Source organism: Podarcis cretensis, assembly GCF_951804945.1.
Source record: "Podarcis cretensis genome assembly, chromosome: 4".
NCBI classification, from domain to species: Eukaryota; Metazoa; Chordata; class Lepidosauria; order Squamata; family Lacertidae; genus Podarcis; species Podarcis cretensis.
This window is the reverse complement of record NC_137173.1, coordinates 66,874,874-66,901,598: the sequence shown is the minus strand read 5'-3', so window position 1 is coordinate 66,901,598 and position 26,725 is coordinate 66,874,874. Positions and strand designations below refer to the sequence as shown.

Below are 26,725 nucleotides of genomic sequence, written 5' to 3'. Positions count from 1 at the left end.
AAATAATAAATAAAACATTAAAATATACAAAACCAAACTGAACCATTTCCGAATAAATCACAACATGATCTAAAATATAAAAAACCAGCATCAACAAGCCCAAGAGTCTGTTCAGCAGCCTCATTTTTTTCGTAGTGGGAGTCAGTCAGCTATAGCCTCAAACTGGGAACCAATTTCAATTTGAGCTGGGAATTGATTTTAGTCCTTTAAATGTTTCCTACCAAAAATGCCTGGTTGGATGGTGTATGCTTTTAACAATCAAGCAGTATATAAATTTTATGAAATAAAAGTTTTGCTGGGATTTTTTTTAACCAAAAGACTGGAAAGTTTTTGCCTGCCAAAATAAAAACAAAATGCAGAGATTATGTAGTCTCCAGTGGGCTGCCAGAGAATTACACAATAACAGGTCAAGCTTCACAGGCTAATAGAGGCGACTTCTACTTTGAGAAATAATGAGCATTTGTAGTGAAGAACCCAACAGAGAATGTGATTCATCACAATGGATGGCTTCAAGTGAGCTTGCTATAGGTTTTTTTTGTTTGTTTGTTTTTAAAGCAAAATGGTTTGTGTCCCTGGGAAAAAACCCACAATCTCTCAAAGGTTGTGCCCAAGTTTTTTTACTCTCATGTAATACAACAGACTGGGATGCAGGTGGCACTGTGGGTTAAACCACAGAGCCTAAGACTTGCCGATCAGAAGGTTGGCGGTTCGAATCCTCGCGACGGGGTGAGCTCCCGTTGCTCGGTCCCTGCTCCTGCCAACCTAGCAGTTCGAAAGCACGTCAAAGTGCAAGTAGATAAATAGGTACCACTCCAGCGGGAAGGTAAACGGCATTTCCGTGCGCTGCTCTGGTTCGCCAGAAGCGGCTTAGTCATGCTGGCTGTACGCCGGCTCCCTGGGCCAGTAAAGCGAGATGAGTGCCGCAACCCCAGAGTCGGCCACGACTGGACCTAATAGTCAGGGGTCCTTTAGTACAATAGACTAAATGTTGTAATATAAGCAAACAGCCTCCTTACGTGTCTTCTGAAGAGTTCTGCGTGAGGCGCTAATGCCTGAGGATCAGCTTCTTTCACGAATCGCATGACTTCATCTATCGACCACATAGAAGGATCCTTACTGGGTACACGGGAGGGTTCTCGTTTTAGCGTGCTGAGGTCGGGTCCTGTTGTGGAGCTTGCAGCTTAAATATAAAAAATCAAGAAACTGAGGAAGGTGGAAATGCTGTTTGTATAACCAGCTTATTTTGGACACACAACATCAAGTTCTTGGGCTTCCATTTATAAATAAGAGGGGGCAGATTTCCACATGGTGATCCTTCCCTGCCATTCCTTTTGAGTGCCTCTCCATATAAGAAGGATTATATTTAATAACAATCTGTAAACACTTAGTGCTTTTTATTATTATTCATGCTGTGGTTAAATATACATCTGACTGCATTACTGGTTAATTAAGAAGGGTGGTAGGAGGGAAAATACCATATGGTGACTTTTTGTATCTATAAAAGATCACGTATGTTTCTCTTAAGGCTCCACTACACTTGATGTTCTGCCTACAGAAAAGAGTGAACTGGTATTTGTGAAATGCAACAATTAGCTCATCTGGCCAGACTTTCATAGGTTAGGAAGGCCTGAATAATACAGATTACACCACACTATATTTAAGGTACAGAAGGTTCAAAAATAGAAGTGACAACTGAGAATTAACTACCTACCAACTTCTGAGATATCAAGGAGAGTTGAGGAAATACCTAAAACACTGTTAAGGAAGACAGGAATCTTCAAGCATGATTTTTTCCTACATTTCAGAAATGGCTCTTCAGTGACCTACAACCAGCCAATCCCTTATAAACTCATTACAACATGAGGAATCTCTACAGAGCAAGATTGGATGGCTAACTTGATTTCTGGCACGTCTGATAACTTTGCAAGTTTTGACTTCTTTTTCAAATCCTTGCATATCAAAGCACGTTCAGAACCTGCTTTATAAACTAGTTTTTGTTCAACAAGGCAAAAAAAAGCAATAATATATGAGTTTATATATTGTTAAGAAGACAAAACAGAGCATGGACTTTTAAAGAACTAGATTGTACCTTCAATCCTCCTCTGCAGCCTATTCCTGTTGACTTCATAGTAACTGCTGTTCCCTGCAGAACTTGACGACAGTCTCCGTAGAATTGGTGCTGTGTTTGAGGTAGCAGTCACTGGCGGAAGAGAATTCCTGTAATAGGCTGCACTCCCTGAGGTTCGATATTCAGTGGAATTCCGGCAGTTAGGGCTTGCGGGATTGACTAAATTAAGTGCAGAATCCATTGAGTCCTCTGAAAATCTGTGTTCTTTGGAAGTGCCATTTTCTTCACTTGGCAAGGTTTCCGCTGTATAAAGTAATTTAACATAAATAATGCATTTACATTAGGAAGTATTATGGCAATATCCTTGATAATAGGGTAGTGGTTTTTTTTGGGGGGGAGAGCTATGTCTACAAATACTTTGCTGTAAAAAGGGCTGGTATTCTAATTAGGCATCTATGAATGGAAGGGCTTCCTCCATTCAAAGACAAGAACAAGACAGCATTTTTCCCATCTGCACTGGACAGCCTGATGCTGTTTATTGCCAGTGCACCATCGCTCCCCAGATTATAGTGGAAAAGACACAGAGGAAAGAGGGACTGTGCCTATATGGTAACTAGATTCCCCATAAAAATACACAAACAAGGGCGATTTCAGAGAAAAGGACTCCTGTAGAAGTGGCAGTAATCCCAGAAGTGTATGGATTTGGGGTGTAATTTACGAATTGGTGAAGTAAGGAAACTATGCCTATACATATTCATTTCTCCAGTTTTCATTAGAATCAACGTGCAGCTTGTTTTGCCTGTCCTAGTACTGAACAATATATGTAGATGTAAACCCACTGAAATCAGTGAGCTACACCATATAGTGCAGTCCTGAGGAAGTAGCCTAGTGTGTTATTTGTGTTGAATATTCCCCCTATCCTTCCAAGCTGGGTGTGCCTGCCACAGAATCCAGTACATGCCTGGACTGCATGAGAAAATAAGAAGAGTCCCTTCTGGACCAAGCCAGTCACCCATCTAGTCCAGCATGCTGTGGTCACAGTGGCCAGATGCCCATGGGAAGCTTGCAAGGAAGACGCGAGGACAACAGCCTCTGACAACGGAGGTGAAACATAGCCATCATGGCTAGTAGCTACTTATCCTCCTATTCATGTGGGTTTTGGTGTGCTCTTGGGCTAGACTGCCTAGAAATGCAGTGATTCTTTTGTAAAGAAATATAACAATAGTTACCTTCTGAGGGATGAGCTTCAGTCCTTGGTAGTTTAGGAGACAGGGGGGCAGTATAGGATGGCGAATCCTGAGAATATCGCTTTGTACTTCTGTTGTCAGAGATTTCCTCTTTTGCTGGGAGAGGAAAAAAAGGATTCATTTTATAAAACAACAACCACCCACTTCTAACTGCCTTATGTAGTCCCTGCATTTCCTTTGGGGAAATGCTTTGGGCTGGTTCCTGTAGAAAAAACACCTATGGGAACCCCTGTGGGTTTTTCTGCATTGGATGGGTCTGTGAATACCTTGCTCATAAACCTTTCTATGCAAAAATGTATGCCGATCTTCCATTCTGGTGTAACCACTTCCCTGTATGTGCTCCTCTGCAGAAATCGTTCCAAAGCGCTGTCACTGGAGAAAACAGTTACAGTGGTGCCTCGCAAGACGAAATTAATTCGTTCCGCAAGTTTTTTCTTCTTGCGAGTTTTTCGTCTTGCGAAGCACGGTTTCCCATAGGAATGCATTGAAAATCAATTAATGCGTTCCTAGGGAGACCGCCTTCAGACCAGATCCGGGGACAGTCTGTCCCCGGACCTCTTCTGAAGGCTGGCGGGGGGAGAAGGACTTTTCTCCCCACCGCCAGCCTTCAGAACAGCCTTCTGGAGGCTGGCGGTGGGAAGAAAAGCCCTTCTCCCGCCGCCAGCCTTCAGAAGAGTTCCTGCAGGGCTGCCTAGGCTGCGGATAGCAGCCTGCTGCCCGGTGCGAGGAACGCTCTGAAGCAGAGCGCCCCTCGCGCGGGGCAGACATCTGCAGCTTGGGGAGCCCTGCGGGGAACTCTTCTGAAGGCTGGAGGCGGGAGAAGGGCTTTTCTTCCCACCGCCAGCCTTCAGAACAGCCTTCTGAATGTTGGCGGTGGGGAGGAAAACCTTCCTCCCACCGCAAGCCCCGGGAACAGAGGAGAATCGCTGCGCGCCTTCTCCTCTGTTCCCGGACCTGTCCTGAAGGCTTGTGGTGGGAGGAGGGCTTTCCTCCCCACCGCCAACATTCAGAAGGCTGTTCTGAAGGTTGGCGGTGGGGAGGAAAAACCCTCCTCCCACCACAAGCCCCGGGAACAGAGGAGAATCGCTGCGCGCCTTCTCCTCTGTTCCCGGACCTCCCACCGCAAGCCTTCAGGACAGGTGCTGCGCTTCCCCGCTGTCCCCGGAGATTTCCCTATGGGCTTTCGTCTTGCGAAGCAAGCCCATAGGGAAATTCGTCTTGCGAAGCCGCTAAAAAATCAGAAAACCCTTTCGTCTTGCGGGTTTTTCGTTTAGCGAGGCATTCGTCTTGCGGGGCACCACTGTACGATGATACCATTTGGTATTCATGAAGGGCTCCTTTCCCATGCATGTGCTGGTAACATTAGGTGTAAAGTTTATCTCCCCGCAGTAGCTGTAGGCAGAAATCCCTGTTCAGTTTTGTAGAAGCTTTTGGTGTTCCCTTGTGTTCTCAGATCAGTTCTCTAACGGAAAGCCATTAGAAAGACCAAGCTCTAGGAAGTTGATAAGGCGCTTCCAGAGCTGGCATCCAAGATGGTAACTGTCCAGAGAGGGTCCCCAAGAGGAGCTTCTTTCTGAAGATTTGACTCTTGAAGCTACCAGGGAAGAGACAGATGAACTGACCTGGGCAGATGCACCTGATCTCTGAAATGAGTCCACTGAAGAGGTCAGGTGCGATTCCATGCCTAAGGGGTGACTTAGTTCATCAAGACCATAAGCCCCAAAATGTTTGCTAGGATTTTGGTGCAAGGAGGCAAAACCAAAACAGAGAACAACTTGACCATGACAGAGGGATGGCTATGGACAAGAGTCCTCATGAAGAGAAGAAGGAAGGCGAAATATAGAGCAGAAACTAAAGGGCCCTCTCTCTTTTTAAGTTCAGAGGTATAGGAAAAAGCTGAGGCAAATGGAGAACAGGAAAAAAAGTTAGCAATGAGCTGACCAAGGGGCAGGAAAAGAGTGAAGGATAAGACACAACTGAAGTAAAAAATAATTTTTAAAAAACACTACTGGAGGAAAAGGGACGCAGGTGGCGCTGTGGGTTAAAGCCTCAGCGCCTAGGACTTCCCGATCGAAAGGTCGGCGGTTCGAATCCCTGCGGCGGGGTGCGCTCCCGCTGCTCGGTCCCAGCGCCTGCCAACCTAGCAGTTCGAAAGCACCTCCGGGTGCAAGTAGATAAATAGGGACCGCTTACCAGCGGGAAGGTAAACGGCGTTTCCGTGTGCGGCTCTGGCTCGCCAGAGCAGCGATGTCACGCTGGCCACGTGACCCGGAAGTGTCTCCGGACAGCGCTGGCCCCTGGCCTCTTGAGTGAGATGGGCGCACAACCCCAGAGTCTGTCAAGACTGGCCCGTATGGGCAGGGGTACCTTTACCTTTACCTTTACTGGAGGAAAAGACTAGAGGTACTAAACGGACACACAAACCATAAAAACAAAAGCAAAACTATATACAGTAATACGCCAGAAGCAAAGATCATGGAGAGAGCATGCATGCCATGAACACACTTGGTAAAGGCAAAATACGGCTGATCTGAGAACATAAGAAGCCTCTAAAAATATGAACAGTGATTTCTGCCTTCAGTCATTAGGGGGAGCTGAACTCCCCACCTGATGTCACCCGTAAGCAGGAAAAAAAGGTGTATTCTACACTGAAAAAGGAAACACAGTATATCACAGAGGGCCTGCAGTCAATTTGCTCATTGCAGCATGCAGCAATTGACATAATAAGCAATGATTAAAATGTGCATACTTAACCATCTGTGCATCTTTTTTTTAATGGCCATGGCAGATGCCAAACTACAATTTCTCAAAAATATTGAAAGCACAGCCTTCAACTATTTCAGCTCCTGAAAATTGTGGGTACAGAAATAATAAGCTTGGAAGGGTATCATGTGACAAAGAGAGTGAGCCAGGAAATCTGACCACTTCCCATCTCTCCCCAGTCATGCGCATCCTCAGTGGCCTTAGGCTTTCAGCCACATTTCTCTCAGCCCCTTGTTCCATATACATAATTCATACAGGGATAACGGACCTTTCATAGGACAGTCGATGAGTTACTGCGATAACACACTTGGCATGCATGATGGAAATGCTGTTTGAGCATTTTTTTTAGGAAGTAACTCAGCTTTTTAATCGCTGTTTTCTAACAGAAAACTTTCTGAAAATAATAATAATAATAATAATAATAATAATAATAATAATAATAATAAATTTTATTTATATCCCGCCCTCCCCAGCCGAAGCCGGCATTGTTTTAGAAAATTAAGTAATAATGTAATGCCTAGACAACTGTGAAACACCTGAACATGGCTATCTGAGGAAGCAATATATATAATCTCATGTTCACACAGCAATCCTATGTATGGCTATCTAAAAGTTAAGTTCTACTGAGTTCAATGGGACTTACTCCCAGGTAAGTATACTATATATATGGATTGCAACCACGGTCAATTTCTAATAAGTGCAATAAATAAATAATATTCCTTTATAAATCTGATGGGGGGAGGGAGACAAAAACCAAAATTATTTAATCCACACCAAAAATCCAGCAGCATAAATATGAGGCTTGATGGCGAAGAGTGTCAAATTTTAAAATTGCTTATCAAAATCAGTTTGCTTTCTTTCTGAAACAGCCAATGACCAGGATGATGCCTGAGCAGCAACTGGTGTGGAATTAGCCCTACAAAAGGCACAAGGGAATATTCTGTTTTTCTTTATATGTCAAAATCTAGGAACGAGCTAAGACACTAAAACCTATTTTTAAAATCAAGAACCATAAATTCCTATGCCACGCTACACCAGAGAGGTTTCCTTTTAAGACTTAAGGTTGCAAAATCCATTGACTTTATCAGTGCTTGCTTATGATTGTGCACACATGGTATCAGGCAGCAAAGAAAAACAACAACACATCTTAAGCACAAGACGCAAAATGGCTCACCCTAGATTAGTTTACACTGATATTCACAAATGTAAACCCAACTGTGTTTTGTTTTGTTTTAAATACATACCGTAACTTCTAAAAATGCAGGGAGGCGGAGGGCATTACCTGGTTTGTTTCTATCATATTCGGTGGGGCTGTATGCACTTCCCATGTAAGGGCTGAAGGGCTGGCTGCTGAAAAGGTTATCACACTGCAGGCTGTGGCAGAGCTTCTCCAAGAAGCGCAGGACAAATGAGGCACTGTTTACAGAAGGAAGACTGGTGGCGTGCTTCTCCCCATCAAAGGAGGCTATAGGGCAAAAAGAAGACGTCAAATCACGGCGGGATTGATTGAAACACCAGTGCCTATGGGAGAAGACCTCCGGTTTGACAGAAACAAAGGGGGTAAAAGGCAGAACATTTTGCCGTGCTTCTTGTGTTGTCTTTGCCAATTTCAATACCAAAGCTTGAACGTTTGTCCCTTGGCTAATCCGGAGTAACTAAGCTACCCTTTAAATAAAGGCAGTGCCGTAGTCTGATACAAGGTTTGTTATATGGCTGTAGATTTATCATCAAAGGCCTGGCTCCCGTATCACATTGAACCATAGTAAAACAAATCAAGGTTTTCATGTGAATGAAAGGTTGCTCAAAAGTTCCCAAAACAATTCTTCCCTGCTCCGCCACCGAAGAAAAAAAATTAATCTAGCTTGAGTCATGAGAACGTAGGCTTGTGGTTTTCTCTTGGCTTAGTGCCTGTGGTTTGTTTGGAGGAAACAAACGGTGAGCCAGAGGGTGATACAACACGACTAACCAGTCACCGGCTTTGCTTAAGTCTGTGGCTCAGCAGCAGCATGGGAACTTTAGAGCAGCATGCATCATCACGCTGTACCTGCACATGGTTTAATATGACACGTGAACTGGGCTGATGTCTCAGATGCAGGTAGCTTGTAAGGGGAAGCTTTTGGTCCTCCTTGACCCCTTCTCAAAACGAGCGGGACTTGGGCTACCTGTAATCATCAGAGTAGCAACTGTTACTGTCCCTGTTTTGTATTTTGCTTAAATCAAGGACAACAGCAAACACTGCAAAGCTGAAACTTCTGCTTTGTTTTATGTTTGGAAATAGCTGGACAGTTGTTTTCTTAACCTAGAGAGACCCCGCAATGGCAAAATTTGAGGCTGCTGTACTGGTACAACTCTGGCTGCAATCCCAGCCCACCTGACCTGAAAGTAAGCCCCAAATAATTCAACAGAAATTATCTCTGAGAAAAAATGCCTGTGATTGCCCTGGCAAATGGCACTCCTTGCATTTTATAAGACATTTTAAAAGCTACTTTATATATATGTTGCTTTGTATTCATAAATACCAAGGGCTCTTTAATTTACACCCACAGCTGAAGTCTTCTATAACTTCTTGCATCCCATAAACATCCTGTGTACAATAATGGGGTCTTACAAATGAAGCTGATATCTAACTGTTAAATCTATGCCAGTAGACCGACATTTCCTTTTGCGTACAGAAGATGTGAACAAAGATTAGTGACCATTCACAGTATGCACATCACAAGTTATACTGCGGGAAATGCAGGTTTAGGCATACCATAGTTCATTATCCTCATCTGGCATTAATACAGAGAGAATAAAGTAAGGCAAACACTTTTTAATGCCATATGAATTAAGGCTAACTTGTGTCCTGAGGATTGCTTCTGCCAGGAGAAAAGTGACAAGCAGCAGCCACTAATTTAGAACTGGAGAAATATTTAAACAACACGTCTGCCCTCAGAACAGTGAGGGAATAAAGATGCTATCCCTTCCACACTTCTAAAATATAATTATAGGAAAAGAATAGCAGCAACAGCATCTCAGTTAAAAATCCATTTAGTGGGAACCCTAAACTGAGTAGCTGAGTAGCTTCATGTAAAAAAAAAAAAAGCACAAGGTCTTTTACTCTTTGCTCTTTTACTAGAAAACAACAGCATAAACATGGTTTCCATTTTTAAAAAAATATTTAGATAATGTAAGCATAAAGAAACCTAGTTCTACCATTTACCGCAGGATCCAATAAATAAAATGAAGTGCGTCATTTACACAATTGTGCCACACTAATCTTTGGTCTTGATTTTGCACCAACTCTAAAACTGAATCACATTTTACTAATAAGTTAAGAAAACCTGCTACTATTGCTCATTCATTTGCTGGATTCTACCCAAGTATGCTTTGCCATTATCAACATGTTTCACAGCCTCCTGGTTTGTTTTATTAGTTCTGCTGCTGCTTTTATTATACTGCTTTATTACGTTCCATTTTTATTGACATTTGATTGTATTTAACGGTTAGCTTCTTTGAGACTCTGCAAAAAGAAAGGATATAAATCCATTTATATATAAAAATAAAACCAATAAAATACCAGTGATGATCTCTCCCGCATGGTGCCCCGACTTCAGGAATCCAAAGACTGTTTTTGATTGATAGGCACAGTCCACACAGGCTTGCACAGCCTGCTGAAGGACTACATGCACAGGACCTGGTCCAAAGTGATCAGGAAGCTGCTGAACCTTCTTTTTGTCCAGATGAGGCCCAGAGTTTCCGTGTTTGTTAACATAGACACAAACTAAGAGAAAAAAGGAGGAATGTCAATTTTTTTTTTTAAAAAAGGAGAATTTGCAAACAATGCATTCCAGATCAAATAATATTTCATAAAGGTTTCATTGAGAATGGACTGGATGAACATCTTCTATACATTTCTATCTATTTCAAAAGCTTGCAAATAGCTAAACGGTAATTAGATGATGAACAGATGCTCTGCATGTAAAAACAAGGTAAAGGATCCCTAGACAGTTAGGTCCAGTCAAAGGCGACTATGGGGTTGTGGCACTCATCTCACTTTCAGGCCGAGGGAGCTGGTGTTTGTCCACAGACAGCTTTCTGGGTCATGTGGCCAGCATGACTAAACCACTTCTGGTGCAACAAGACACTGACGGAAACCAGAGTGCACGGAAACGGTGTTTACCTTCCCTATTGATCTACTTGCACTCGTGTGCTTTTGAACTGCTAGGTTGGCAGGAGCTGGGAGAGAGCAACGGGAGCTCACCCCATTGCGGGGATTCGAACCGCCGAGCTTCTGATCGGCAAGCCCAAGAGGCTCAGTGGTTTAGACCACATTGCCACCCATGTCCTGTATGTAAAATCTACCCACAGTAAACAAACTACTTCCATATGCTTTATTTAACCTCCAACTCCAACAGGTGGTGGTGAAACCACAAATGTCCACACACTTGCCACATCTAGACAAGCCTAACTGACTTTGTCAAATTATATACCCAGATTCCTTGCTTTTTCCTGTTATCCTCCAGAACTATAGAGCTAACAAATATGCCTTTAGGAGCAAATGCTGCTCCTTCCCTTCTATATTTTGTCTGCCCTTGTAATAACCCCAGATCAAGGTACTCTTCCCATATTTGGATAGGGAACGTTGGCTACAATGTCTTGGTAAAGTTACACTGAATATGTGGCAGGAAATTAATGTGTTCATGGTGTGAAAATCTTCAACATATGCATTTGAAAATATAGTTTGTTGATGTTGATGAGAGGTAACCGCTGCATGCCCATGATACATGGAATGAGAGAAAAGCAGAAACAGAAACAGAAGATAAGAAGAATACAGTGGTACCTTGGTTTATGAACTTAATCCATTCCGGAAGTCTGTTCTTAAACCAAGCCGTGTTTTTCCATAGCAGCGGGGGACTCAATTTACAAATGGAACACTATCAACAGGAAGTGGAACATGTTCTGCTTCCAAGGCAAAGTTCACAAACCAAAACACCTACTTCCGGGTTTGCAGTGTTCTTAATCCAAGTTGTTCATAAACTAAGCTGTTCTTAAACCAAAGTACCACTGTAGTAAAAATGAGGGGTAGGGTATAGGCAGCAGGAAAACAGAAGGTCAGAATTAAGGCAAGGAAAAATAAGATCAGAAGGAAGGGGGGAGGGAAAAGACAAGATAACAGAACATGGTGAATGAAAAATGAAAGGAGGAACGAGGAATTTCAAAGCAAAACAAGAAAGGTGGCGAGGAAAGCAAAAGATTAAATAAACACACTTTCAGGACTGGATATGCACTGGAGAGTGAAACAGAAGGTGAAAAGGAGGAGTTAGCCGCCACATGGAAATCTAGAAGGCAAAGGAAATGGGGTTGCAGAAAAGCTGAATGGTTGTTAGATGGGTAAACTGTCAAAAACGACAGAGCAGGGAGAGAAAGAATAGGACCAAGCACAGAGACACTTTGAATACTGCTTTGGGGAAATAATCTGCTCTTATATCTGACAAGAGCCAGATACTTATTCAGCCTGTGCAGGGAAGTAACAAGCAAACTGTTCAGCCAAGCAACAAGACACAAGAAGATACCAGAGACCAATGGAGGCCTATTTTGTGCAGGTAGAGCGCTGCTAACTCTGAAGGCAGTGAAAGAAATGTCTAGCAAGAAATGAAAGCCAAGTGAGAGATTTGGGAACAAGGTGCTAGCAGTAGCACACACCATTGCTTCATTTTCCAATCACTACTACTACTTCCTATTTTATTTTATTTTATTTTATTTTATTTTATTTTTTTATTTTATTTTATTTTACTACTGTGTACATGCTAACTAGAAGTAAAACAATGCACCCAGTTACCTGCATTTCTAGTTTGGTGGACTTTCATGCATCCATAAAAGATGCTACTTAAAAAAGAAAAGTTACTGGGCCCACACTCTGCTTTCTTCTGAGAGGTGATAGAGGTAACACATATCCGGAGAGTTTCAAACCTTACACAAAATGAGGAGTCGGATCCAGTGTCAAAGGCTGTTGTTTACTTTCACGCAAACAGAGGCAGCAGCCTTACACTGAGTCAGACATAGGCCTATCCAGCTCAATAATGTCTACAACAGACTGACAGTGGCTCTCCGTGGTTTCAAACAGGGCATTCCCTGCCATACCTAGAGATGTTAACGACTGACCCAGGGACCAGCTGCGTGCAAGCAGATGCTCTAACACTTAGCTACAGACCAGTATCTGAATCCATTTACTTTTACCAGCGCTTTCATGACACTCTGGAACCAGAGTACCCCAGTACCTCAGAAGATTTATACAGACAGACATGCAAGCTATAGATCATTTTACCTGTTGAAATGACAGCCGCTGTTACGCCAGTGATACTAGGTCCATCTTTGTGTATCTGAGGTGCGCTGTTGTCCACTTTTGCAGAGGTAAGGGGCGGAGGAAATACTGGAGATTGCACTGGTAAGATTTTTTTCTGGAAAAAGAAGAAATATATTTATCGTAAATTTTAAAAAATATAACTTTCTTTCCTATCAGAAGACAGACAGCCTTCAGATCACCATTTGCTGAAGCTATCTTATTTCTCTTAACTGTAGAATGCTGCCAGAAGAGTATAAAGACTAGATCTTTGCAACTCCCAGTCCCAACCCATTTTTCAAGGGTTCTCCAGAAGGGTCAGCATCAGAATCTCATCACAAGCTAGGGAACCACATGAGATAATCTGTTAAGACTGGCCAGCACACAAAAAGCCAGCTCAAGATTACTTCACACATCACTACCATATTAAGTACAGTGGTAGGTTCAGGTAGCTTCAGGCATTGTAAGCCACATCAGTTGTATCCCACTTGCATGTCTAGTTCCCATGGATAATAAAGTTGCTGATACTTTAATTGATAATGATGGCAGATGCTGATATCTACCACTGTCCTTGCAACCACTAGCAAAAATGCATGCTTTAATTAACAATCTTTGCCAGTAAAGTTAGCCTGCACCGAAGCAGCTCTTTTTAAAGCAGAGAGTCAACACGAAATTAAATAAAGGGATATTTCTTTTGGCAACCACATTAGATTAACACTGAATGGGTAGCAACGGGTAGCTAAGGACAAATAAGTGGTTCATAAATTAATGAAATAATAATATCTCTTTCACATAAGTATCAAGGTGATTTAATGTCAATTTAAAAAGCAAAAATAGGTAAAAACAACAACAACTAAGGATTGATTTTAATACCTGAAGCTCCAAGGCCTAAAATGTTCACTAATAACATGTACAAAAGGGCAAGTCCAGCTCAAAAGAAGAGGCCTACTAGGTAGGTAAGGGATAAAGTGGTCTCTCAAGTAATCTGGTCGCAAGTGCACTCTCCCTGTATCAGCAAATGTAGCAATCTAAATATATCTTTATATTTATCTTTGTCTCCAATACATTCAATAAAATATATTGTTTGCACCTTTTATTATTGTTATTTCTATACTGCCCTTCAGCTGAGGATCACAGGGTGGTTTACAATATAAAAACACAAAAATACATAACATAGTAACAAACAAAAACAATGCCCCGCCCCTGTTTAAAAGGCCATAGATTTTTTTTTTATTGGTCACAGGCCTAGAAGAAGGGGAATGTTTTTGCCTGTCGCCTATAGATACGCAACGAAGGTGCCAGGTGAGTTTCCCTGGAGAGAGCATTCCACAAGTGGAGAGCCAACACAGAAAAAAGCTTGTTCCCGTGTTCCCACCCTTCAGACCTCTCATGAAGGGGGCACAAAAAGAAAGGCCTCAGATAATGATTACATGATATGGGGCGGTTTATTTGGGAAGAAGTGGTCCTTGAGGTATCGTGGTCCTGAGCCATGTAAGGCTTTATACATCAAAACCAGCACTTTGAGCTGAGCTTGGGACCTAATTGGCAGCCAGGGCAGTCAGGACAGGATTGGCATTGTTATGTTCAAACCGTCTTGCCCTGGTGAGCAACCTGGCCGCTGAAGTCAGCACCAGCTGAAGTTTCACTGCGGTAATCTAGAGTTTACCAGAGCACAGATGACAGAAGTCCCTTGTCCAGGTAAGGGTGCAGCTGGGCCACTAGCCAAAGCTGATGGAAGGCACTCTGTGACACCAAGACCATCTGAGCTTCAAGTGACAGCAATGGATCCAGAATTACCCCGAAGCTGCTGTAACCTGAACAGGGAACCTGTGCTCCTTCAAAGGGAGTGTAACCTTGAAAAAGATGCTGTGTTCAATACGACACACCTAGTAAACGGCTTGCACAATTGGACATTTCAAAAAGAAACTCGGGTGGGGAAATCAGTACAAAATAAGCTGGGGAAACATAAAAACCATCTACTGCAATTGTGATGGTAAACAGATTTGCTCTCACCTTCCTTCCTGGTTTCAAGCCTTTTTTCCTTTTTTTGAGATTCTCTTTTTGAGATGTGTTTTTCGCTACAGGGGTGTTTTTGGGAGACCTGCCTTTCCTGGGGACTGCAGGTGGAGCTGCTGGTTTCCCCCGGCTAGGCTTCCTTCCCCTTGATGTAGAAGGAGGAACAGGAGCAGATTTCTGAGGAGACTGCATTGAGCGCCGGGTCACTTTGGAAGGGGATGTTTGAGGTTTCGAATTATTCTTTGTACCTGAAACTGTGAAGGAAGTCAAATATACATTTATCAGAATGCATACACTTCAGGAAGCAGTATTCTTTAAAAAGTTTGATTACACTTCAAAGTATGTTGACAACAAGATATTTTCAAGTGATTTTGAACTGAAACAAGGACTGCTAACTTTTAAACCAGATAGGGAAGTGGTGCTTCTGACGGCAAGCTTGATGTGCAGAAATATGCAAGTGGGTAATGTTAATCTTCATGCAAAGAAAAGCTGGTTTCTGTACATCAAGAAACTGCTGCTAGAGGCACAAAATTGGGCCATGTGATTTCTTTTCTGGCAACACCAGTTAGGACATAACGAGATAAAAAAAGAGCACCCCCCTAAAAAAAAAAAAGCCCTAAATGAAATTTAATGGAACTTCTTGGCAACATGCTTTGAGTTTTGCTTTCACAGGCCCTACTAAAATGAATGGAATTTGTTCAAGAATATTTGTGGTAATTCTTTATGAACAGCAAGTCATATATATATCCCCATGCTTCTGATTAACTGAAAAAGTTTTGATCATTCTGCCTTCTACCCCTTGGCTTTCCAGTCATGTGGATTCCTGTGATTGGTTTCATTTGGTCAAAGAAGTACGCCGTTCAATTCCTTCATGTGTCTTACAGAAGAAGATTGCTTCTCCACCCCTTTATAAAGCATATATATTTCACATAAAAATAAATGTAGTTTTGATATTTCTGTTGAGCTTGTTTTTCTCGCATCCAAGAAAAACCCCAATTTTAAAGTCCCACAGTTGGTAAAACAATGTCTGCCCTTGTCTAAATGCAGTTGTTTCAATGTGAAAGGGAAAACACTTGTTTTCAAAAATAAAATTGTGGCACCATTTATGTTTAAAAGATATAACCAAGGTTGCATGGTCTGTTTTTGTGTAAAGCAGGTAAATTCTACAGAGAGAACACATTCATAGAAAATAAAAAATATATTTTATTTATGTGACAAAAAATTTTAACACATGAAATCTGGCACAGCTCCTATGTATATTGTTTGACTAGACCACACCCTACAGATTATACTTTTCTTTTTCATACAGCTTTATATAGTTCTGGAGACGTTTTTAGGTAACTAAACAGTGTTGCTTTTCTTCTTCATCACATTCAAAAGTTATCAACCACTTGCATTATACTACTGTTGAAGAATGAAACATTTCTAAAAAGGTACATTTGTGTGAAGTTAAATTCCATATATTCCCATGTTCAGAAAATCATCACTGGTGTAAAAATTGAAAAATTAAAGTTTTATTACAAAATGTAATTTCACTGCACACAAACACAAATTTCATCACACACTCTCACACCACACTCACACATTGCAAAACAACAGTCATCTGGATTAAACATGTTTGTGCTACAGTCTATCGCTGCCTCCACTGAAATGTCAATGGATTAACGTGCAGCAAAAATCTGAGAGGACAGCAGAGTTCACAAATACAAAGAAAACACCCTTCAATGCCACAGGTTGTAAAATAGCAGGTACACGCTTTTACACACAGTAACTTTCTGCTCTTTGGAATAAATGATGGATAGTGCTCGCTGAACAAAGGCTGCAAATGGAGTAATAATGAGCCCCTGCTGGAACGCTATATAAAAACAATTTCCTTTAAACAGGTCTCCTACCTTTATATTCCAGAGATGCAGATGTCATTTACATTAGCAACTTGTAAGGTTCAAGACCCAATCTCATAGGACTGCTTTTTTAGACTGAAAAAGCAAATCTGCAACAAAGCCCACACTGCCTGGACAGCGGGCACTGAAATTTTGCAGGAGCAAATCAGGGTGCAGCAATTTGCATTTGTTGGTTTAAGAGGAAGAGGAAGGGGGAGGGCAACAGAGTGGAGGGGAGAGACTGCTAAAGCAATTCACATATTGTCTGTGGGCTCTATTGACAGTGACCATCAGTCACCTGCTCATACTTCCTTAACCACCCCCTCTTGAGGAGGGGATCAAAGGTTACATGGGGTCAGAGAATCTGGAAAGAGTGAAAGGACAAGCCAAGAAATCTAGCTGCCAACACAACTGTATCATGTACAGAGGTCTCTCAGCTGAGCTACAGGAGCCAAAACTTGAAAACCATTTTGTAATCTCAACAGGATTTGTATGAAAATATTAGTGCATTAAAATATTAGTTTATTAAAACGGGACGGGACGGGGGGGGGGTTATCGGCAGTGTCTCCTTGTAATTAATATATAATGTGCAGTTGGAAGGGGGTGGCCAGCCCTTTTGCTCTTTTCAGGCCATTGCTTTGCATTACAATGGCCCTCTCCATTCCACAAACAAAACAAAGCATTTTGTTTCTCGCTGAGCTGGCAAAACAATTGAGACATCAAGCATTCAGCTCTCTTGTGGGTACTCTAGCTATGCAGCAGCCCCTGCTTAAAACTCTGATCCTAAGCAACAACTTTATTAAAGTCTTTTCAAACCGAATAGTCTTATACTAACCGGAGCAACAATGCATCTTGAAAGGATGGAACAAGAAGCAAAGGATGTTAACATGGCTTTCTCTATTGAGAGTACTGATTGCTTATAGAGCTTTCAGTATCACAGAGTGCAAACATATAACAGCAACTAGGATGCTTCAATTGCTTCTACAATTGCTTATCCTTGTTTTGATAAGGTGTGAGAATATGCATTAAACATTATGTGTAGACCTATGAAAAAGACTAAAAAATTATTGGCGCTTACAACTTTTCCACATCTGTTCATTTATTTTAGGATCCATAAACAGACCCAGAATAGTCAAACCCTACTATTACCAAATAGTCAGATGTTGCAGCTCCATATAAGACAAATTATGGTCTTCTGAAACAGGAAGGAGATAGTTGCTCAGCTTTTTCAGGGAACCTGCTTTTTAATGCATCTAGAAAAAACTACTTAATGCATCTAGAAATAGTTGCTAGAAAAACTATTTGAAAAACTGTATGGACAGTAGCTATGCTGGTGCCATAAGCAACTCAACAGCTGAGCAGCATCTCTTGACATTACTGTAATGAGAACAAAATATAGTACACCAATGTAAGAGAGGGAGAGGGAGGGAAAGAGAGAGACGCACATGCACAAGAGAAATAATGCAATCGTAATTGTGGAAAAGTTTATTAAGGAGATGTGAAATGCCACTACTTCTGACAATGATAACACTGGCTAAGTTCAGACATAACGAAAAACCATGGGATAATTTTGCTTCTGATTTTAAACACAGCTTTCATTACGTCCAATGTCATGGGACGGTAAGTCTGTTTAAGTGATGACTTGTGAGAACAAGCCATGTTCCAGAACCACTTTTCCCTGATCATAGGAAACCATGGTTTACATATTATCCAAAGAAGCTTCCAACCACCTTCCTTAGCACAACAGTGGGGGAGAGGGAAGCATGCAACTCCCAAGGGTTGCTACACCTTGCTCAGGTAACATGACCCTACGGTTTCTCATTACATCTGAACTGGTGGCAAGCGTAAAGTTATCAAGGTTTGTCTCTCTTTGGCTGCAATCCTATATCCATGAACATGAGGGGAAGCTACATTGCAAGGATAGTAAATGATAGAGCAGAGGTCACCAATACAGTGGTGCCTCGCAAGACGAAAATAATCCGTTCCGCGAGTCTCTTCGTCTAGCGGTTTTTTCGTCTTGCGAAGCAAGCCCATTGACGGCTTAGCGGATTAGCGCTATTAGCGGCTTTTAGCGGCTTATCAGCTTAGCGGATAAGCGGCTTAGCGGCTTAGAAAAAAGGGGGGGAAGGGGGGAAAAGTCGGAAAAACTCGCAAGACATTTCGTCTTGCGAAGCAAGCCCATAGGGAAATTCGTTTTGCGAAGCGCCTCCAAAACGGAAAACCCTTTCGTCTAGCGGGTTTTTCGTCTTGCGAGGCATTCGACTTGCGGGGCACCACTGTATTTTTGGACTAGTGGGCAAATTTTGTAGGGTGACAGTCACAAAACCTTCGTAGCCACCATGGCACCATGACACTGGGATGATGATCCCTGGTGCTAGTGAATACATTTAATTAAAGCTAGTGGGATGCCTTAGGCTTTATCTCATCCTACTTAGATTTTGCTATTGCATTTAATGATGATGGGAAACACACAAAAACCAACACATTTTTCCTTAAAGCTTCTCTGTCAGCTCTATCAAAGCCTTAAAGGCACAGGCTTAAAAGCAAAGATGGACCAGATGAGCCTGACGTGTGGAATTTAACAAATAAAAAATTCTTACCACTATTCCCTGGTGGCTGTAGAGCATCTCCTGTTAAATCGCACCATCCGACTGGAAAGATATCCCGAGAATCATATTTACACCAATAGTCAAATGCCCCTCGCCAGCCATCAAAGGTAATAAAAACTTCGTTTCCTTTAACATTCCCAATGGTTGCGGGACATATTAAATAAGGATTTTTTCTGTCTATCGCTTCTAGCTTCATTCCAACTTTAAAACAGTTTGGAGAAGGCTTTGTAGGTTCCTGCCAAAACAAAAGAGCCAAACAGGTATGTACACATGAGATCTTGGAGGGAAGTGAGTTTCATATAACCTTGATGCCTAAAAGGACTCATGCTCCAAAAGATACGTAGTACTGGGGGGGAAATATGTTAGCGTTTTTCCTGTATTTTCTATGGTCCAGAGCTCCTCCATGGACAAAAATTCATGTTTCTAAGCTAAATGACAGGTTTTATGAGTGATAAAAAGCAGCAAAGAATTTAAAAGCAAGAATTTAAAAGAAATCAACAAAAGGACACTTTGGAGTATTTAGTTATTTACAATATTTCTATTAACGCCTATCAACAAGAAGTCCATTTTTTGTTGTTGAAAATTTAAGATATGTATTTCTTTCCTTAATTACTGATGAAAGAAGCAGAACTACCAAGCAACATATTTCCAACGCCTTGATAATCACAAGAAGAATAAGTTGTTACAGTGTTGTGAAAAACATAAAGTAGTTTGCAGTGTCACCCGTCAGTGTTGAGACCATGAACTGACCAATTACCATCTTCAAGTCTATGCCTAAAGCAGGTTTGTAAACGAACAGGAGACTCTCTTATAAAGCCATTCGAATTTGCATAATGTGACTTCAATGCATGTTCAAATGATGAATTGCTTCCATGATAGCATTTTGTTTCCTACTCTTCCTTACGTTTTATTGTTCATTAGATTGATTTCCAAGTTTTGTGGGGAAGGACATGCATTATTAATAAAAAGGGGCATAGCTTCATTTGTAAAATTGTCCATGTAACTAAAAGGACAATTTAGGTTGTAAATATAACTTATATTCTTTTCCCTTACATAATTAAGGCACGTTATTTCATTTCTTCACTTTGTAAATCAACCCACTTCATTTTCTTTGCAGAACAGACTTGTACTGTTCCAGCTTTGGTGCAATTCATAAAGTTTATTTATTTATTTCATAACATTTCTGTTCCACTTGAGTGTATAAAGACCCCCAACCAAACCTCAAAGCAGTTTACAAAATGAGTAACACAATAAAATAATCAGCAAAAAAGTTTAAAACATCCAAATTTACTACTACTACTACTACTACTACTACTACTACTGTTTGAATTTATATACTGCCTTATACCTGGAGGTCTCAGGGTGGTTCACAGAACAAAATCAAAATATAAAACCACAAAATACATAATCTAAATGAAAACAAGAACCCAAGAACCCACCCCCCCCCAAAACGCCCACATTTTAAAAGGGCATAGGATGTCAACCAAATCAACTGTCTAGTTAAAAAGGAGCTTTTTTGCCTGGTGCCTAAAGGTGTATAATGATAGTGCCAGGTGAACTTCCCTGGGGAGAGTATTCCACAGACAGAGAAGGCCCGTTCTTGAGTTGCCATCCTCTGGACCTCTCAAGGAGGAGGCACACAAAGAAGGGCCTCAGAAGATTATCTCAGGGTCTGGGTAGGTTCATATGGAAAGAGGCGGTCCTTTTAAAAAAAATAAAAATATTTATTACTTTTAAACACTACAAAAAAGGAAAGGGGAAAAAAAGACAATACAATACAATATAAAAAAATTACACAACACTAACACAATAAACTAAACAAGACAAAGCTAAAACAGTTTAACACACATCATACAATTTCAATATCTTATCTTTCATTCACTTGTTTCAACGACCTCCTCACACCTCCCTTTTTGTATTCCACTTCTATTAATTATTTCAGCAATTCCTTTCCATCTTCCTCTATTTTCTATCCTATAATTCTCTTAACATATTCTACCCTTATTTTTCCTTTAATACTCTAATAATCTATTTATACCTGATTCCTTATAACATTTCTACTAATGCCATATAACTTCATTCCAACATTTTCCTAACATTCATTAATTTTACAATATTTCTATAAATAGTCTTTAAACTTTTTTCCAATCTTCTTCCACCGACTCTTCTCCCTGGTCTCGGATTCTGCCAGTCATTTCCGCCAGTTCCATATAGTCCATCAACCTGGTGATCTTCTGTCCGATGCTCTTAGCTCTTTTCCAAGTCCCTTCTGCAGATCTTCTTCGTATTTATACAAAAACTTTACTTTGTCTTCTACTGATCTTATTTTTATTTTCCTTCCTTTGAAGCTGAAGAATAGACCTTGGGGAAACTCCCACCTAAAGATGATTTTATTCCTTCTCAGCAGGGCAACCAAATCTCCATAGTTTGACCTAAGATCCAAAAGGTATTTCGGGACGTCTTTAAAAATTTCCACTTTTGGCTGTTGTACTTCTAGGTTCTTCTGGTAGTGCCAACAGTCTCTTATTCTGTTCTTCTCTTTTTTCCCTCCCTTCCAAATCTGAAGGCCCTCACAGTTTTAATCTCTTCTTGACCCAAATCCAAGTCCCAAAAATCAGCAAATTCCTGTGTGAAGAAGTCTATCAAACTTTCCTTCTCCAATTCAGGTAGGGCTCTGATCCTCAAATTCGTCTGTTTTTCTTTAAATTCCATCATAGCAAGCGTCGACTTATGGTCAAGTTGCCTCTGTAAGGCTGGGACTCTCTCTCTCTCTCTCCAATTGTGTTACTTTACATTCAGCAGCAACGGCTTTCTCCCTAGCTTCCTCCGTAGTCTGCCGTATCAAAATAGATTTCTGTATCAATTTCTGGATTGTTTCTGTGTTGATATTCACCTTTTGTCCCAGATCATTTATACTTTCTGTATTTAAGTCAATTTTAATAGTTGCAGCGTCCACTTTCACATTTATCACGTCTGTTTTCTTGTTAAGCTGTTCCAGTGAATCATTTATCTTACTTAATGCATCCGCTAAGGCCTCTTCTGTTGACATTCCTCTTGATTTTGAATATACTGTTACAAAAGCAATAGCAGAAGAAGCAGGGGGGACTGATATTGAGGCTCTCCTAGATTGCTGCCAAGTCCTCCCAGACCTTAATGTTTTTTCAAGAATTGACTAGTCCGTTTTTTCCTTTCCATTTGCCATAATACTTAACCGATTCAAGGTCAGTCCCAGAGTCTCACAGCTTTTTATCTTGCAGCTGGAAATTCCCCCAGCTCAGCTCTTGTAACAGTTTCAAAGGCTTCCTCTAGGGGGAAACAGTTTCTGTTTATATTAGTCAATAATGTCCTCTTTTAAACACAGCTCAGACAATGAAGTTAGTTTCAATTTTCAGTTACTTTTACTCCTTTTTAAAAGCAGACAGAGACAGTAGAAACAATGTATTTCTCTTATTAGCTGTCAACGAACGTTCTAATCGCTGTCAGTGAGCCTTCCAAAAAACATCAGTCCTGCTAGCAGCCCATTTCCAGGGTCTGAGCGGCGGTATTTAACACTCTTCGCTCTCTCCCGCAGGCATATTCAGTTCACAACTTCCCCCCCTCTTCTCCTGCCTCCAAGGGGAGGTTTAATGTTCTTTACCGATGGAAATTTAGTCCTTTACAATAGGCTTTCCAAGGCTTCAGCTTACAGCCTCAATGCTTCAGTCTATTTACAAAAGGGGAAGGCGGACTTCCTGTATTGAACCTCCCCGTTACGATACCAAATTAAACTTTTAGAAATCCAATTCTCCCGCTTCAGCTCTACTCACGGGTAATTACTTTAAAATCAAATTGTCCACAGGAAAAAGTCAGCGCTCTCCGGCAACAGCAATGAGGCTTCGCTCCGTGGAAGAAGCAGACGATTCGAAGCACCGCGCCGCTCACCCCACGTCGCTCCGGACCCCCGAAACTGGGTTTCCCCGCCAGTAGGGGAGGCGCAAAAGGTGCTCGCCGAATCCCACGCTCATAGGCTTCTCCTGCCTGTGATTTTTTTGTGGGTCTCCGCCTTCGCCGTGACAGCCAGACCCAAATTCCCACGGGGCAAATTCCTCCCGATCAGAGGAATTCCGCCATTACCGGAGGCACCAACCCGGAAGTCGGGGGAAAAGGCGATCCTTGAGGTATTATGGTCCTGAGCCGTTTAAGGCTTTATAGGTCAAAACCAGCACTTTGAATTGGGCCTGGAAATGGTAGCCAATGCAGTCAGACCAGGATCAGTGTAATATGCTCAAACCATCTTGCTCCGGTGAGCAACCTGGCCGCTAAATTCTGCAGTAGCTGAAGTTTCCGAAACATCTTCAGACGCAGCCCTACGTAGAATGCATTGCAGTAATCTAACCTTGTGGGTACCAGAGCATAGACAACAGTAGTTAGGCTATCCCTGTCCAGATAGGGGCGTAGTTGGGCCACTAGCCAAAGCTGATGGAGGGCATTCCGCTCCACTGAGGCCACCTGAGCCTCGAGCGACAGCAAAGGATCCAGGAGTACCCCCAAGCTACGAACCTGCTCCTTCAGATCAGAAGTGCAAGAGCAGGCGATCTCCCAAACCATCTGGTCTAGTGCCTCAGTCTTATCTGGGCTGAGCTTCAGTTATTAAAATAACATGAACTAAGCACAAATTAAAACACATGTAAACATCATATACCAAGAGACAAGAAAGGAGTAAAAATGTTGAGATTGTTACAAGAAGAGAGTGTATTGTTTTTAGCATAAAAATGTGTTCTGCATTGTCATTAGTGTATGATCCGTACAACAGTGACTGGAATAAGGAGGATGGGGCATAATTTATGGGTGTTCACTATGCTTAGAAGTCTTTGATACATTCACCAGACCATTCAACAGAAAAAAGTCAATCTCTCCCATACAGGAATTAACTTCTACATTTGTCTAGACTGTAATGCCCCATTTATGCATGAACAGGAACATCACATGTAATAAACAACACACATATTTTAATATATTAATTTGACCTGTGTGGAGAGGTACAGTGGTGCCCCGCAAGACGAACGCCTCGCAAGACGGAAAACCCGCTAGACAAAAGGGTTTTCCGTTTTGGAGGCGCTTTGCAAAACGAATTTCCCTATGGGCTTGCTTCGCAAGACGAAAATGTCTTGCGAGTTCCTGCGGGGGTTTTTTCCCTCCCCCCCCCCTTTTCCTAAGCCCTAAGCCGCTTATCAGCTGATCCGCTGATAAGCCGCTTATCAGCTGAGCCGCTAAAAGCTGCTAAACCGCTAATAGCGCTAATCCGCTAAGCTGTCAATGGGCTTGCTTCGCAAGACGAAAAAACCGCTATACGAAGAGCCTCACGGAACGGATTAATTTCGTCTTGCGAGGCACCACTGTAAGCCTAAAACTGTTAAAACCAAAGAGATTTGTTCTGAACTCAAGACATATACAGGCATTTTCTAAATGCAGGCACTGAGGATGGAGAAAGATGTTCCCCTTCCTAGTAGTCCTGTCCTTTTAAACAACTTCCTTGCCTTTTCAGGCTGGACAGTGCAGTAGAGTGCTCTGGAATCCTCAACAAACAATAGAACTGCAGCCGAGTCTCCTACCTTCTTAAAGAATGAAGCAGGAGCCATTTCAGCACCATTTAGTGTTCTTAGGAGAAACATTGGCCAGGAAGATGCATTCATCTGGAACCCTAAAATTGACAACAATAGATTAGTTGTGCATAACAGATTCACCAAAAATATGCCTTTTAAGAAACAAGAGAACCTTTGTTAAGTGGCGTTATCTCTGCAGGGTACGTTTTGATTATAAATAGAGGATGAGCATGGGCGCATCGTGCTGAGGCACTTCCCACCAGAAGCTACAACCGTAATTGAGCAATACTAACTAAGCTAAGCACCTGGTGCAACACGTGGGAATGCAGCACTACATTTCAAGTTAAGCAGAAAGGGAGCCTTTGACTCATACTGTATTACGAGCGGAATAGGATTTCTGGGACCAGACAGTTCGACGTCACTTGGGAAATGCCAGTTTTGTATACAGTTAGCAGGAGGCAATTACACACACAATTAGCTCCAAGCTCAGCCAACAAACAAGATGTGGCAAAACTGCCAAAGGGAAGGTTTCAAAAAGGTATTTAGCTGTGCAACACCATTTGGACACTGGAATTCTGCCTATCTTCAGAAAACATAGGAGGGCCAAATACAGTATGATATATTTTATCAAGGGCTCACTTGTCTGGCTCAATAAAGATATGTGCCAGTTTACATACACTGCAGGAGCAAACTAATTGCATTATAGTATCCGGTAAACATTACTGCAAAGATTGGGGGGGGGGCACTCACACAGATAATTTCATTCACTGGTGGTGCTGAAACACCTGTTTCAAGCCATTTTGCTTCCAAACAATTACTTTCTCAGCATAGGCCAGGTGTGGGGAACCTCCGGGTCTCTCTTTTTCCCCCACCCCTCACTGGCTAGATAGAGAGGAGGGTGCAAATTTGCATAGAAACTAGCCTATGGTACCAAGGCAAAAATTTTACATTTGTTGCTTCGTGCACTTTCCCCTCTGGCCACCATTGGCACGTGGTCCTTACGAAGTTTTCAGAAGGGAATGCATCCCTCACCCTGAAGGCAATAAAACATCTTGCTAACAGGAGCAAGATTTTCATACCCGGGGAAGGAACCTGTGGCTCTCCAAATGTGCAACTGATAATCTTTGCCATTGCTGGCTGAAGCCGATGGGAGGACTGGGAGTCCAACAACATTTGGAGGCCACAGGTTAGTCACCTCTGCTTTAAAGCGCCACTAAATTACTAACCAATTATTATTTCCATTATTCCTACAGAACCATCAGTGGTGCTACACAGGCTTTGGAAGACAGGTCCCTAATCTATTGCAGGCTTACGGCCTACAACAGAACACAGACATCAACAGGGAAAGAGGAGGGAAATGGAGGCATGGGGTAAACAGGGAAGAATGTGCATTATTTCAGTGACATGCAATTACAGTAGGGCAAGGGGGACCAGGAAGCTGCCCCCAAAGACTTCACACAGGACAGATATGGCTTGAGGAAGTGAGAGAGATGGCATCACACAGGTTTTTTTCTGGGAGACAGTTCTAAAGGGCTGCAATAGAGAAGGGGTGGAATTCTTTGAAGAAGTCATGCATCAAGATGGTGGAACTGGGCAAGGGCAGAGGATAGCGGGAGAACAACGCCACAGAGGGTTTTGAAGGAAAAACCTGGGAACTTGAGTGACATTTCTCATGACAGTGCCATGAATCCATGGTTCACTTGTATTATCTCTAGCAAACTCAACCCAACTCGCCCAGTCCAGTACATTTAGTCTATTCTTCATTCCCTTTATCTCTGGCTGCTGTTATTTTGATACGTCATTTCAAACTCTACTGTGACTTCAAAGCAAACTTTGATTTCATCCATGTTAGGCTTATATGTTTTCTTACCAAGTGGTGGCTGAAGCATTCCTCCTTTCTTCTCGCAGGTTCCAATTGGCTGTATGTCAGAAGAATCCACTAGCCTCCAAAAGTCGTTTTTGTTGTCGCTTCCATCAAGCCGCAACCTTAATCTGGCACCCGTGATTCCAATAACTGTAGCTATACATACTGAGGTAATGTTTCGAGGGTCATGGGCTTCCAATTTCATCCCCACTTTGAAATCATTGCTAGGTGGAACCCTAGACTGCAAAAAAAGGCAAAATAAGGCATTTACTGGACTATTTTTCCAGGAGGGAGAGAGAGAAGGAATCAGCAGTACTTATTTGGCTAGTCACAAGCTCATTTATTACCACCACAATTGTTTCTCAGCCTTTGGG

At 41.9% G+C, this 26,725-nt stretch overlaps 1 protein-coding gene and 1 long non-coding RNA gene across 4 annotated transcripts in view; one reads left to right on the top strand and one right to left on the bottom strand.

Annotated features, from left to right (window-relative positions):
• SCML2 (Scm polycomb group protein like 2) overlaps positions 1 to 26,725 on the bottom strand; it is a 53,308-nt gene that overhangs the window by 3,993 nt on the left and 22,590 nt on the right. For all 3 annotated transcript variants that reach the window (XM_079972664.1, XM_079972665.1, XM_079972666.1), the window contains exons 5-14: positions 26,358 to 26,592; positions 24,497 to 24,585; positions 18,897 to 19,140; positions 14,414 to 14,670; positions 12,386 to 12,518; positions 9,638 to 9,841; positions 7,361 to 7,543; positions 3,298 to 3,411; positions 2,090 to 2,371; positions 1,017 to 1,180 (exon numbers count right to left, since the gene is read on the bottom strand). In XM_079972664.1, coding sequence (XP_079828790.1) covers positions 1,017 to 1,180; positions 2,090 to 2,371; positions 3,298 to 3,411; positions 7,361 to 7,543; positions 9,638 to 9,841; positions 12,386 to 12,518; positions 14,414 to 14,670; positions 18,897 to 19,140; positions 24,497 to 24,585; positions 26,358 to 26,592 — 1,905 coding nt within the window. The remainder of the gene's footprint in view (positions 1 to 1,016; positions 1,181 to 2,089; positions 2,372 to 3,297; positions 3,412 to 7,360; positions 7,544 to 9,637; positions 9,842 to 12,385; positions 12,519 to 14,413; positions 14,671 to 18,896; positions 19,141 to 24,496; positions 24,586 to 26,357; positions 26,593 to 26,725) is intronic.
• On the top strand, positions 10,319 to 13,489 carry LOC307214509. The gene is made up of 2 exons (XR_013838171.1): positions 10,319 to 11,663; positions 12,640 to 13,489. It is a non-coding gene; the product is annotated as an uncharacterized lncRNA (long non-coding RNA).